Source organism: Bradysia coprophila, unplaced genomic scaffold (genome assembly GCF_014529535.1).
Source record: "Bradysia coprophila strain Holo2 unplaced genomic scaffold, BU_Bcop_v1 contig_138, whole genome shotgun sequence".
In the NCBI taxonomy this organism is placed as follows: Eukaryota; Metazoa; Arthropoda; class Insecta; order Diptera; family Sciaridae; genus Bradysia; species Bradysia coprophila.
This window is the reverse complement of record NW_023503409.1, coordinates 7,509,498-7,525,301: the sequence shown is the minus strand read 5'-3', so window position 1 is coordinate 7,525,301 and position 15,804 is coordinate 7,509,498. Positions and strand designations below refer to the sequence as shown.

Below are 15,804 nucleotides of genomic sequence, written 5' to 3'. Positions count from 1 at the left end.
CGAGGAATATTTTGAGGAAAACTTTTTCCCACATTTTGTTGAATTTTCCGGAATTTTCCCAAAAAAGTATATTTTTGTGGAAAATGTAGGAAAATTTAAAAAAAATGGGAAATTGTTTCGCCAAAGATAGTCCCTGACATTTTCTGTGATCCGCTGAAGATCTACATTACCGTCAGTGTTTATTACTTTAGGTGTAGTAATACGTTAAAACTTGTAAGTTTGGACTGGACAGCTTCCAGCTAACAGCATACTTACTGCATTATGGTTTATCAATCCGAATTAAATCAATTTTCTAATTCAATTCTTATTCTTTTTAGGCTGGAATGGCAAACATCTACTCTGGCAACAATAATAATAAGAAAAACCTAGAAGACTTTCATGGTTCGATCGGAAAACATTTCTACCGCCAAATTTGTTTTCAAATTTAAAATCATTTTTCCAATAAAATTCAATAAATCAATTTGCATTGTTCATTATTATACGAATTCATTTAACTTTTTCGTTTTCAATTTTTGACAAAAATTTGTATTTTCGTTGACCGATCCATCGAAATTTGACCCATTGCTCATTGCTCTTATTTCTATTCTTGTTTATAGGTAAAACGAATCTTCCCCAATCAGTGCCACACGTAACTCTATCCAAACCAACATCGATAACCACAATCGCCAAAAAGGATCTTCCACTTGGTACGCAAAAGATAATGATTCCAGTGTCGTTCAGTAACATTGGAACGTTAAGCAGCATATGTAGCTCGGCTACATCAGCAATAAATCCATCATATCAGATATTAATAGCAACGAAAACGCATCCCCGCATTAAATATTCGGGAATGAAAAAAATTGACGAAGGGAGTATAGATGCTAGCGATATTGCACTGTCAACGCCGACAAAAATGAATAATAATATCGGCATGTCGTGTGTATTGACCCCATTTACGACAATGTCGTCGTCGTCAACTACTCTAACTACCTTAACCACAGCTCCAATGACCACTCACTTACAAACACCCATAACATTGCCCATAGCCACGCCAATAAAATTACCCTTAGCTTCAATACCAATGCAAACCACAATAACCCTCCCACTGTCAACGACCATTACACAGAAACTTACTCCAATACCGCAACAACAGACAGAAACCAATCAGAATGAGTTGAGCTCGACGATGTCCCAAACGGTAACCGTTGTTCCCACATCAACTTCTAGTAATGATCTTGCTGTCAAATATGCAGACATTGACGACATTGAGCTACCTGATGGCACAAAAATTGGCTATCCGACTGATTTAGAAATTAAGCGCCTCCAAGACAGTGATATATCAACGTTAGCCGAAAAATATTCGCTACTAGCCGCGAATGCAATAAAAAATTTCGATCTATCATCCATCAACGATCCGATAATGAACCAAAGCGGAAGCGACGAGCCAAATGAATTGTATGCATGTCGCCATTGTGGTAAGCGCTATCGCTGGAAATCCACCCTACGTCGACACGAATCGGTTGAGTGCAATGGCAAAGAGCCGACTTACAAATGTCCGTATTGTGAGTATAAGGCGAAACAGCGGGGTAATTTGGGGGTACATGTTCGAAAGCATCACTCCGAAAAACCGCAGTTAGAAAGCCGTCGAAAAAAACGAGCTTCGACTGGGAATGACGATGTCAGCGGTTAAGAGATTTGTTCTCAGCAGTTGATTTGCTTAACCTACATGTACCATGGCTGATATTTGTCTCCAAAATCTCACAGTTTTTAGGATATGATTTTGTGGATATGTTTAATGACTTTTTGCACAATGACTGGCTAATTATCTGCAGTTTTAGTTTGTTTAAAAAAATGACTCTGCTCACAGAAGGCTCTCGTACAATGAAAGGTTCGTTTTGACAAAAGTGGCCAAATTTAAAAATATAGAAAGGGAAGATGCATTTGCGTATACATTATAGTGACACCCTTGAACAAAATGTTGAACGTTTTTTTAAGGCATTTCAATTTGAGAGAGAAAAAATTTGCAATTCTACTAATTGGACTCGAAACCAAATCTATTATTAAGCGCCATCCAGATTGACTTCTGAACATTTTTGATTGGTTGAATTTAAAATTCATTTTTCATTCAAAAACAGAACTTCCGAATTTACTACTTCCTTTAGAATTGCAAGATGAGGGTTGGAATTACTCTTCCATGTTTAAAGCAACCTATTGTCTGTATTGCTCAGTGCTCAATATAACGGTAAATTTAGTGCTTCTCCTCGAATTTCAGGTTCATCACAAATAATATTTACGAATTTTGTTTGATTTTTTTCTAAATGTATTATACAATGCATCTAGATATGCTACAGCTGCACAAACTTATTTTTTTGTGATGTGAAGATCCAATCATTTTCGTTTCAATTATATTTTCAGCAAATAATAGTTAAGTCTTAGATTAACTGGAACTTTTGTTTAAACTTTTTTTTTAAACTGAAAATTAATATCCAAAAATAAGAATTAAAAATGAAGAAAGCTTTTCCTAAAATATAGAAATTAAGCTAAGTTAGTAAGAGTAAGCGATAAGATTTTATTTTTATGTGTGTGAATTCTCATTAAATTTAAATTAAAAAACAAACAAAAAAAAACTTGAAAACTATAAATAAAGAGAAGAGATGCATTTTTATAAATATACGTAACGTTAAATAAATTAGAATATATCTGAATATGAACACGGTTGGTGAGTTTTCTTTCTGTAAACTATAAACTGTAACCTGTGCATTCGAAAACATTAATGGTGAAAGTATTTACTTTATAGTCAACCTATCCACTTCTCTAATTCATTTTTAATATCTAATCAATTTGACGCTAAAATTTAATTAATTTTCCAACCATTCTTTTTAGATGAACGTCGATTTCCGTTGGAGCTAAATTCGAGCATAACGCTAGAAAAGTTACCATTCGAAAGTTCGTTTCCGTGCGGCAAGTGTGGCCGAATTTATCGAACAAAGTACACACAAAATCGTCATGAGCGCTATGAGTGCGGTAAGGCAGCCAGATTTAGATGTAGTCAATGTGGTTTTCGGAGTAAACATAAGCACAATTTAAAGCAACATTTCGATGCTGTACATAAACTGGAGGGCCGACCAGATCGACGAAGTTAGAATTTATGAAATTGTTAGTGAATTGAATTTGTTAAGAAATTTAAATAAAAATGAATGGCTAAATTTCCCAAACGGTATATTTTGTGCAAAGGAAGCTGTGACACGTTAAAAAGTGTGATATATTTGCATGAGTTGATTTTTTAGGCAGAACCTAAATAGCTGTAAACGGTGTTAAATAACTCTGCTCGCATGTTGCGTTCTCGTAAATATCTAGACGGTAAGGTACAATTTCAGAACCGTGGATCACGCCAGTAACAAAAATAATTTTTCTAATTATTTCAACTATTTTTCAGGTTCATCGGTCGCAACGTCAATTGATTTAACTGAATCGATTTTAGAGACATTTATTCGTAATGCGTAGTGTGATACAATGCGGTCAGGAAATACCATTTTTCTGAACGGTTCAGAAATACTAAAGGCTAAACTTTTAAGTTAGATGTAGTTGGGAGCTATTATTGGTAAACCGATTATTTACCGAATTTACTGAAATTTATCGGAATTTACTGTCATTTAGCGAAAATTTACCGAATTTATGTTGCGATGAATTTGATAAATGTTCGGTAAATTTTGGTAAATTTCGGTAGATTCGGTAAATACTAATGGTTCTCGTTGTAGTCAGTTGTATTTAGGTAATTCATTCAGTGAAATTATTGTTAAATAGAAAATGGTCTCGTTGTGAATGTTTACGTTTAAATGAACAAAAAATTATTTACGTACCCGTAAGTTTCGACTGTAATTTTTCCTTAGCTTTGTATGAATGTAAAGAACTTCATCGTTAGTTCCCCGTTAAAAGGAGTTTTATTGAAGCGTGCAAAGATCAAGTGTGCAACACATGTTTTATCCAACAGTCATCGTAGGGAATTACGACAATCCGTTAGGGGGAGGGCGTCTGCTGGAAACCAAGAAACCAATCAATGAACAATGTATTGGTCCCATTTTAATTTAAAATTAAAAGAAATTGGAATTTAGATTTTAGACAATCAAAGAGCAAAAACTGGTAGCTGTAATGGACCGAAATTGAAATTGGTAAGCTCAATTCATGGTTTATCGTCTGATAAAGCATTAAATCGCAAAGTAATAAATATTCGATCTCATTTGATATCACTTTCAACCCGATTTAACCGCAGGTATATTCATAGAGGATTGTGATTTTTTAGACCTGTTTGTCATTACACTTAGAGATGTTAATTGTATTTGATTATTAATTACCACTTTATCTTAACTAGAATCTTAGAGTTTATTTTTACTATTACATCTCTCAATGAATTATTTGATTTGAATTTTTCTTTTAAAGTTTCTTTTTTTTTCGAATGCTAAAACTGATCTTGCGTCCATGATAAAATCCGTCTAACCCAAATCTCTTTTCTATTTCCATTTTAGATAATCTCTTGTCTGAGCTTAGTTCAAGCGACTGGTTTGACTCGAACGATCCGTATGGCTATGAGGTTAAACCGAATGCGGCAAATTGGTTGTACGATCCGGACGATGACCGGAAATTTGTCTGTAACTGCGGTCGTACGTATAAATCGAAGGGAAGCCTAACGGACCATCAGCGATGGGAATGCGGAAAACCGGCAACATTTCTGTGCCAATTCTGTGAATATCGTGCCAAACGGAAAAAACATTTGCGCCGGCATGTCGTTTGTGTGCATAAGAAGGAATTTAATGAACAAGACTATATGTGATTTGAATTAAATTGACGTCTAGATATTACGAACCGAATTAATGAAAATAGTAATCCAAATATCCCAAAACATGAAACCAATAACCAAAGAGAGAATGTTGAATGATTTTTAGCAAAATATTTGAATATATTTATTATAGTGGTTTGTCGGATCCTAAATAAATGGACGATTTTGTCGGTTATATTCATACCTTTTGTTTATAGAAGTAGACAAATTCATAAGGATTACACAACCGGAAGGGGCAGCCTGAAATAAATTAAAGAAAAATTGGGCGCGTAACACAAACCATTGAGGGGTCGTGCAAACCGATCACAAATTGTTTCAACTGTTTTCAATCAGTATTACTTACACTCGCTTAAAATCGAAGTCGCATATGTAATGATCGATTGTACCGATTTACTTTTCGAGTGCGATCGTATTTCTGAGTGTAGTTTTGGAAGTCCCTATTCCAATCGATTGGAATACTCGAACGCTTTTTTTATCTTCTAAGGTCGAACAAAATTTTTCTTTTTTTTTTCTTTCTTAATTTTTGGTATAGGCTGTGTAACACCCGTAATCAATAACTTTATTTTTCACTCTGAAACAATTGCCCACAAACAAATAAACTTCATGAATATTGTTTTCTCTTCTCATTTTAGCCTGCAACCGGTCTAGACGAATGATTCGTGCCTATTCAACATACATTCCAGAGGTAGACATACACTCAAATGATAATTGGTATTCCGAGTACGACAACAATGCGTCAACCGATCCGGATCGCTTCGAATGCGATCAGTGCGGACGATCTTATAAATTAGAAAAATATCTTCGGCATCATCAGCGCTGGGAGTGCGGAATGGAACCGTCGTATTTTTGCAGCTTTTGTTCGTTTCGATCGAAACGGAAGGAAGGTTTGAAGAGGCATTTAGAAAGGCGTCATCCCAGCTCATTTTAGACAATGGATTATGTCTGGAACGTGTATATTTTGTGATGTCGATACGAATTGATCGATTGGAAGGGTTGACATTATTTTGAAAAATTGTTCTACGAATTGTACACTATTTGTATTCATTCATGAGGAATGATGCTGTAAAGACAACATTTCGTTTGTTTAGAAATTCAATTTTCTTTCTATTAAAGGAGAAAACTTTTGTATTTTCTGAACTGAACCGACAGATTATAAAAGACATTGAACTGTTTCAGCAATAATTATTTTAAGCTTTTATTATCAACAGATCGTATGACCTGCATACCATCTAAAACTGAATACGTCTTGTCAACGCACTCCAAGTGCGGGCAAGGGAACAGATTTTATTAACTGTCATTGGGCCCCTTATTTTGTAGTGACATTGTACCCAACATAAGCAACTGAATTTATATGAGAATGTTGGTCTACCGCTTCGAGGAGGTCTGTTCTTTCGCCTGTTCTTGGAGCGCGTTGATCTCGTTCATCTGATCCAATCTTACGACGTTCGGTGGATGCGCTGACGCATTTGTAAATCCAACAGTTTCAAGTTTTGTAAGAAATGCTTTGCAGGGCCTCTTTTCTAGAAAACGTTTTCTAAAATTTGCTACAATTTCTGCAACTTTCTAAAGTGCCTACAAATTTTACAATTTAAGCAAATTCTATAAAATTCAAATTTTTGTAGAAATTTTTGGAATTATATCTAGAAAATTGTACAAATTCTAAAATTTCTATGAAGTAGGCCCTTAAATGTCCTTCGTGTTCAGTAACAACTATTAAAACATGTTGAACATATTAGGTGAAAACTGTCTCACCTATTGAATGAAGTATTTCCAACACTCTTGAAATGGTCTTATATGTTGAATAACTGACTTTTAACATGTAAAGACCAAGAAGTCGCGCATTCGTGTGACCACAAGAATCGGTTTCACCTCGGTTTTTAGCGAACATTTAACGTTTCAACCTTCAACTTTCATGAAGATTGTACTTTTGGTCAAGAACTATTTTCTCTCAGCACTTCCGTGAAACACTCTTTTTCTTAAGATCTAAACTGTTACTTCAGTCTGCTGCGGTATCAATTTACTTGCTAAAAGCGAATCATTCAACTTTTCCTTCTAGATAATGATTGAATAATAGTCAGCCCGTTGGTTAGAATTATCAAATGTGATTTTGTAACGAAAAAGGAAAGCTTTTTTCATTGTAACGATAGATTTATAATTACTTCTTAGATAGCGTTAAAGAATTGCCTGTAATTGTATAACTTATTTATTTAAATAACCAAATTTAATAATAAAACAGAAAACAAAAAACAAGGAACAATTATTACAACGTACAACTAATTTGTCTGAATATTTATTTAACACTTACTCTCAGCCTTAGTGAGGCTACCTTAGTACCTTTAAAGTAAATTTATTTATTTAACTTTTTTTTTATTTATTTCCTTTAACTTACTTTTTCACATTGAAATAAAACAAATTCTCCTTTTTTCCTTCCTCCAGGTCGATACGACAAGTCATACCGGTCAGATGGTTTAATGAACTTTTATTCCCTTGACGACGACGATGACGAAGACGATGAATACGATGAGAATTCGATCATGTCAAATGAGAAATTTCAAACACCATTGAACAAAATGTCCTACATGCGAAATGGACGATACATATGTGGTTGTGGTAAAAGCTATAAGGAAGATAGATACATGTAAGTGTCATTTCGTCGGCTAACCAACTAAGACTCAGAGAATTGAATTAAAATAATATTTTCTGTCTAAATTGTTAAATTAGGCGTCATCATCAGCGCTGGGAATGCAACAAGGAACCTAGCTTTGAATGTCCTCATTGTAAATACAAAGCCAAAAGAAAAAATAGTTTAAAGAGTCATATGCATCGAAGACACAATGATTTTGATACGATAATATAAGCAAAAGCAAGTGAAACATTTTAGTTTGTAATTTGGTTTCTTTCTTTCTTTTTTATTGACTTTTCTTTAATTTGTAAAATTTAGTTTTTAATATCATGAGAATAATTTTACTGAAACACAATTAACTGTAATTAGTTGGACGGATGAGTAAAGTATTATTTATTTGTATCCTAACTGCGTTAGACCACTAAGTGAAGGGATTAAGAGAACATACTGATACTGAGAAATGTTTTATTCGATCAGTCTCTGAGAGGACAGAACAATTATTTTGTTGTTTAAGTTAACTGACATTTTGATTGATAAAAATACGTAAAAACATACTGCTTAGAGTGTTCTCAATGACGCGAACAATCCAATCGAAACACAAAATCATCAATGACGGATTTATTTTGATCAATTATTTTTTAATACAATTTTTATTCAGAGTTTTGCGCTACACTGCAAGACTACTTTCCAATTTAATAGGTGATAAATGATTGATTGCAACACGTGACTAGTTATTTAAAAATTGATTTTAATTTATGAAATATACTTAGTTATGTTGAATAAAATTGAAAGATTTTCTCGTTTTCTTTTACATTTACTCGAACAACAATTTTGGCAAATTTTGAATAAATTTCTTTTTTGTTTAGTTTAATTCCAAATTTAATTTTATTTAACTCGCCAAACCGACTCATCAACCGCATTGCTTTGCTTTTTAATAATCGAAATATTTTTCCAATTTAGGTGATCCGAATAGACCGTCTACTGGCTGCGATCTGGATCGAGCTCAAGAATTTGTTTGTGATAAATGCGGTCATTCGTACCAGTCGAAAAGTGCTTTAAATTACCATAGAACGTGGATATGCTTTAGTGAGAAAAATTTCCAGTGCATGTATTGTATGTACAGCGGAAAACGTTTTTATTGTTTCAAAAAACATATGCAACGCAAGCATCCAACACTTCTTACTCCGCGGTAGAAATAGTATTATTTATTTGACAGAAAAAGTGATTTGCTTGAGGTCCATTGCCGAATAAAAGAGAAAAGTATTTTTGTATTCTTTTGCTTGAATTTATTTTGCGTTAGGATAAACGGATGGTAAGGCTTTGAAAGGACACCGCGAATAAGTTACTCATTTTTAAGAAAATTCCTTTAAATTTAAGTTAGAAAAGGTTTGTTCAACGATTTGTCCCACAGTTGGTACGCCTTCTGAATTTATTATTTATTTCATCCACACACATACACTAATCAAACAATTATTTTCTTTCAGATTCGTCTAAACGATCGCGCATAACTTCGAGAAAGCAAATAGATTACAGTGCAAGTTTTAAACAAAATCAAATTTTCCAAAGCGGTGACTATATACTCATGACATGACAAAATTAATCGACACGTTGTATAAGTCGTCGTGGCATCGATTGTGATTTCAACAAAATTTAAATCGTCCCACAAACTTTGAAAATAAAATAAATTTTGTTGATTCAGTCATTTGCTGTTTGAAATTTCTTTCTTTTAAACATTTTTTTAGCCATTGCAACCAAACTTTTTTTTTATAATTTTGTTTTGGTAACACTGCAGGTGAGTTTTCTTCTGCATTTTTTTTAAATTGAAAAATTTTGGTTTTTGTTTTCAAGTGTGCCTTCTTACACATTTTCTTTCCTTTCCGAATCACTTACACTTCTCTCTTTTTTCCATTCAGGCTGGTACACACTACCCCGACAAACGTGCGTATACTGTTTCAAATCGTACGCGTCGAAGAAAGGACTCGACCGCCATAAGAAGTTCGAATGTTATATGTTACCGCCGAAGGAAAAATTTAAATGTCCGTACTGTTCGCACGAAAGTAAACGAAAAGATAATCTAAGGCAGCACATGTTCAAACATTTTAAGCACTCGAAAAATCCAATGAGAATCGAAAGTTGTTGATAGTGTGAGTATAGCAGTGGGACTCAGAATTGTTACTTTGGTGGAACATTGTCTGCAGTATGACAGGGATATCATTGTTTAAAATTTCAGTTCTTACTGTGAATGCAAGGCCAATGATTTTGATTTTCATGTGATGACATAGTGATTTTCAATAATATTCGGGCAGCGACAAATAGCTTGTCACTATAGTATACTAAAAGTAACGAAATATCCTTTAATCGGTGCCTGAGCTAATAGCTATACAGTGAGCTATACATTTCTCAACTCAGTGACGACAAGAAAAATGTGTGTTGCTCTTTTTGAGAAGACCTGTTGGCTCGAGTGACCATTACACATCTAGCGCTAAAAAAGCATTTATCATTCGGTGGCTTAAATAACTATTTCCGAACTGCTGATCCTTTTTCCAGTATTTACATTTATTGGATACACCGAATACCGTATACGAACAAAAAGAAAAAACTTTAAGAGTGTAAACAACTACAAGTAACAATTCTGTGCCCAAATATCAAATTGATTGTAAGGAAAAGATATATATCAAAAACACGGACTGAAAGTTTTCGATCAAAATTTGCAATGAAAAATTAAGTTATAGTCGCGATAAGAACCAGTAACAAGATTTTCCTTATTAAGCATATAACGATTGTGTTGAACCATTAAAAGTCTGAACGCGAATGCTTTTACGCATTGAAAAACCATTAAACGAAACTGCGGAGGATAATTAGTCGGAGTCGAAATTCTGGAAATTTCACCGATTTTCAGTTTACAGTGTTGAACATAATTGGCTTAGAAATTTCTTATTTCTCTCATGTCGCTATACTTTTCGTTATGAGAGAAATAAGAAGAAATGAGAGAGTCGTGAAAGAGCGAGCTGTTAAATAAACAAAGGACAAATCGAAAAAAAATCAATTTTGTCTCTCTCACGGAGTGTTTTTTTGTTAAATGGAATCAAGCATTAGATGTGTAAAGATTTTCCGGACTTTTCAGATTTTGAACTCCTAACAATTTTGACTCTGCTTACCGACTTTATTTATTTTGTTTGGAAGTAATTCTCGAATATGTTTTAAGGCAATAGAACGCTAGGATTTTTTTTTTGTAAAAGGATTGTACAGCTACATATAATTGTTAATAATGAAACTATTAACGTTGATATTAAAGAATTAAAAAAAAAAATAGATCAAACAAATGTAACTAGGAACTCAATTTTTTTGAGAATAAACTAATCGAAATTAAAAAGCAATTCGAAAGCACCAACGCTTTTTTCTTCCAGGCGTCAATTAAATTACTAACAAATATTCAATTAAATAAAATGCGGAAAGTGATGCGACAATATATTACAGAGCAGCTTGCAATTAATGACAAAATGAAAAGAAGATTGCGTCCTCGTTTGAAACTTTTTATTCTGATAAGACTGGCGTGTGTAGCTCGAGCCGAAGGCGACGGATGCAACCACACAAGGCAAAGTAAAAAGTTTCAAGCAAGGATGTTTGTTATTTCATTCACTAAGCTCCCGGGAAATACGTTTTAACGTTCATTTCCCGGGGAATTTAGTGAGTTTCAACAACATTCATGATTGTGGTAATGTTAATGCCATGACTTACTATATCAAAAACCATAGCTTTAAGCTTTAAAAAGCTCTCTGGTACAAAAATTAAACAATGTAACCGTAAGTTGGACAAGTTACAAAACTAGTTATGTTATCCGATTGACTAATTGAAATTTTCTTTTTCAGGTGTTTCCCTGGCAATTATGGAATGATATCTGTTCATAACAATGCAGAACACATAACATTGACTTTTAATTTGAATTTGCAGCGCATCTCCATACTAACCTGCCGTTTTCGCTTAATATTTTTTTTATTAATTTTATATTTTGATGTAAAATTATCTTATAAAATTGTAATTTGCATTTTATGTGGTTGGTTTTCTTTTTTTCTTTTTTTTAAAAATAATTTGACAACTTTGATGTAATCATCAATGTTGTGTGTTATGCGCGAAAATGTTTGTGTTATACGTTTTATTCGTTTATACAAAAACCCTTTACAATTTCTTTACAATCCAGTTATTCGGCAATGATGAGTTCGTTGAAAATATTTTATTTGATTCTGAATCTAACCAAAAGTAATCACTTTTTGTATGTACTAACCTGCATCCCAAAATATTTTAATTTATTTTTTTTTTTGATTTATTTGATCTTATCATTTCGTTTTTGATTTATTTTTGTTTTTCTCTTTTCTTTTGTTTTGCTTTTAAACAATTGTAGCTGCGGCTGAAGATTTAGGCATAACACGCATTGCTGGTTTATCGTGGGCTCAATGGAATGCACGTTTAGCTATGCCGTTAGTAACACATTTACAAGAAGGTGCTCAACCAATTCAATTCAGCTCCAATGAAACGTCACAAAGCCCTACCAACGAGGACAAATATTCGGAATCGAAAGTGAATGGTGGGCCCACACAGTCATATCCATGTCCTGATTGTGGAAGATATTATAAACTGAAATCCTCGCTGCGTAATCATCAAAAATGGGAATGCGGCAAAGAACCACAGTTTCAGGTATTTATCATTTTTGGTGTGACCATATTTGAAGCAAATACATTTAGTGAACTATTTCTTTAAAATATTGAAATGTTCAGTATTCGTGGGAAGTGTCCGACTCGAGAATATCGAGTTGTTTTTTACATGCAAAATGAGTGCAGTGGACGTCAGTGAATTTTAGGCATAAAATTGCTTCAGCTTTGGGGAAAATAGTTATACGCACGCGCGAGGTAGTGGTAAAACCATTATAAAGACATATGACTAGTTTTTCTCGTATGAGTGAGCCAGCTGAAAAACAGCTGAAGAAAATTCATATGACCAAATTTCGCTGACGTCCACTGTACATTTTCTCGTTCTGAAGCATAAAAATTCGATTTATGCCGAAGTTATCAACTTTGTCCACTTCCAAATTTCTGTTTCAAAATTAAGTCGAGTCGAGTCACTTTTTGAATTGGCAGATAATAGCCGAACCATTGCTAGTTACCACAACGCAGCTCATATGTTTGACATGGTTTTTGTTAAAGAAAATCATTTCAACGGGGACGAATAACCAGACTACGTTGTCCATTTTTCTTACTTCTCACTATTCAACAATTTCAGTGTCCGTTCTGTGCATACAAAGCTAAACAAAAAATGCACATCGGTAGACATTTGGAGCGAATGCACAAAGACATTGTCAAATCGGATAAATTCGATGAGGCAACCGTTGCCGCAGCCACCCAATCAACATCAACAAATGCATTTCCAGCAAATTTATCGTTGCCATCATCAATTACAATGACACCAATGCCATCCGCATTGAATCTGACCAATGTAAACACAACTATTTGAAGTGAAACATTTGTCGATTCAATGCGAATATCTGAATTAATTGTTTTTCCAAAAGAAAAATCGATCACAACTGTAATAATTGATTGCATTCCACACACATGAAATTTTTAAAGTTACAAAAATAAATATTTTTTTTTATAAAACGAACAGATTGTTTACAAGGCCATCAAAACGATGGACCGTGTATTTAAAGTGATATTGGGAAGCAGAAATAAATAATAAATTGAATTATATAAGTCGAAATAAGTGCTAAAACTTGTTGTGTAATGTTGTCTCAGCTCAGTATTTAAAATATTTTTTTTCTTACATTCTCTTGTGACTGGATATGTGTTAGAATATAATATTCTAACAATTTGCATTTAAAAAACGAAAAAAATTTAACAAGACCCGTAAAATGAAAGACTCTTTGAATTAAATATCAAACAACAATTTACCTCAGATAAATCGCAACAGATTCCTACGATGTGCCTTTATCAACACCATTCTCTTTTGTAACTTTTTATTTGAATAAAATTTGTTAATGAAAAAGGAAAAAAATAAAATAATTATTTTAAGTTGACACAAGTAAATAAAAGAAATGAAAAATATTCCATTAATTTTTAAGTCATAATTTACATTCGTTTGAATTAAGCATTTAACTTTTTTAGCATTGTATTTTGCGTGCTCAAAACTGGAAGTGGGAAAAATATTAATTTTTAAATTTAAACCTAAAACCTAAACCTACAATCAAATTTCGTTTGTTAGACATAAAAATTCCTACTTCTCGCACATTATACGAAAATTATAAAGAAAAATTTGATTTACAACAACAACAAAAATGATTTATTAAAAATTGAAAATTATATATTCCAATTAATCAATTCCACTAGATATTAAGGATATACAGCGAGAAGTCCTCGCTTTAAAAAAAAATTATTAAAATTATGAAGAAAATAAAATTTATTAAAAAGACAGACGATGAAATGAAAAAGGTGTTGGGAAAAATTCAATAAAATAAAACATTCTAAACGAAAGATAATGTAAAAAAAATTACTTATGGTAGATAACGGTCGTAGAACATACAAAAACAAACAAAAAATTTGCTGGTACATTGGCATTAGATAACGTTACTAAATCTTAAATTTAAATTTAAAGAAAAAAAAATCGAATACTCATTGTTAAATTTCTTAAGCGAATCGAACAGATTTTCTTATTCAACATTTATACTTTATAAATATATTTTGTATAATTCGACAAAACAATTATATGTTTCAATATTAAAATAATTGAAAATATCGTAAAATATGGAGAAAAAAACGAAAGGAAACACTTTTTTTATACCATCTAATTTTTATTACCACACATGTTATATTTTTTATTGATAGTTGATATTATTTTTTATAAAATAAAATGATGCTTTTCGAATTGGGTTTTGTTACGGTGAATTTGATATTAATAATATTTTTTGTTGTTTTTATAGGTGACGCTGGAGGCTGGTTTTTAATAATACAATTTTCTACACTCTCTATACCATAGCCTGTTTTTAGGGTTAACTTCCTAAAAAATTCGTAAATTACTTAAAAACTAAATTTTTTTTTTTTAGAATTTTAATGAATTTACCAGGCTTTTTAGGAATTTAATTCCACAAACCGGCTATGATTTATAGCGAATAGTTTTGAGTCAATATTTAGATGATTAATATGTACCTTTTTCCCGTTTCAGGTCGGCTTCCATTCGGGGTGCAACTTAAAAATGAATGGTGGACACTGCTGACACATTATTGTGAAAATTTTGGTTTTTATATTTCGTGGTTCGTTGCAAAATTAAATCCGAAATTTTTTGCATTCGTCATGTGGAATAAATAGCATGAATTGACATGACAGACAATGCTAGAAATTATAATTCGGTTGCTGTCCTTCAGTACAGCTTGGACCGACAGATGTGTCAGTTTTTTGACATTTGCGGATTTTTTTTTCTTGGCCTTACCTCTGTCGCCGAAAAATGATCAAACTAAATCAATTAAGTGAGTCATAGACACACAATATAGTTGATTGAAAATGTATGTATCACTGACCTAAAATCAAGTCAAGTGAAAGGAGATTGCGATTTAAGTAAATTCTCCTCTTCATACAAAGTCTATGAAGGTCTATGAATCTATGAATCACAAGTTTAACTTCAACTTTCAACTTGTAATTTTAAGTGGAAATCGCAGTCTCCATAATATTATTTTCGCAGTCGTGTAAATGTATTTCTATTGCATGAAAATGATGTCAAACGACTATATTAATGACTTAAGTAACGAAATTAACTTCCCATCGAACCACCGAACATAAAAAACACAAGTTTTTGAAATGAACAACCATGGAACCAGCAACACAAATTTGTATAAGCATTCGAAAAACGTAATAAAATGATCACAAACCTTTCCTGTGGTTTCAATATTTTCTGTTAATTTTGTTAATAATATATTTTACAGCCGGGATCTATAAGAATCGACAAACTCAATACACTTCACAATATTCATTCTCCAAGGGGTTAACACATATTATACTCATTTCATGTAATATTATTCTCATGTGGAATTCGTAGAGTGAATTGAATTGAAATTGTCGGTTCTAATAATTCTCTAACAGTAAAATTGACTAATTTATGGATTTATGGAAAATCGAAAGCCTTTCTATTATTTTCAATAAATTTTTTTTGTTTTTAGTTTTATCTTAATTTTAGTATTTTACTCTAGATTTTAAAGTTCTTACCAGAAATCCAGAAATGAAAATCTAGCGTTTTATTTGCAAGTGAAAAAATTATCCCTACAGAAATTGCGTCCTACGTATCTCCGACTGTATGATTATAACCAATTAACTAACGTTCATAATTTAATAAA

The 15,804-nt window shown here is 32.6% G+C and overlaps 1 protein-coding gene across 17 annotated transcripts in view; it reads left to right on the top strand.

The window, feature by feature from the left end:
- Positions 1-15,804, top strand: part of LOC119073839 (longitudinals lacking protein, isoforms A/B/D/L) — a 144,156-nt gene that overhangs the window by 51,141 nt on the left and 77,211 nt on the right. For 2 of the 17 annotated variants that reach the window (XM_037179667.1, XM_037179669.1), the window contains exons 5-6: positions 11,836-12,128; positions 12,711-13,308. The exons of 13 other annotated variants lie outside the window; for them this stretch is intronic. In XM_037179667.1, the coding sequence (XP_037035562.1) occupies positions 11,836-12,128; positions 12,711-12,941 (524 nt within the window). In that variant the 3' untranslated portion in view covers positions 12,942-13,308. Of the gene's footprint in view, positions 1-596; positions 1,718-11,835; positions 12,129-12,710; positions 13,309-15,804 lie in introns of those variants that run through there. 2 more of the 17 variants (XM_037179656.1, XM_037179657.1) reach the window with 2 other exon arrangements.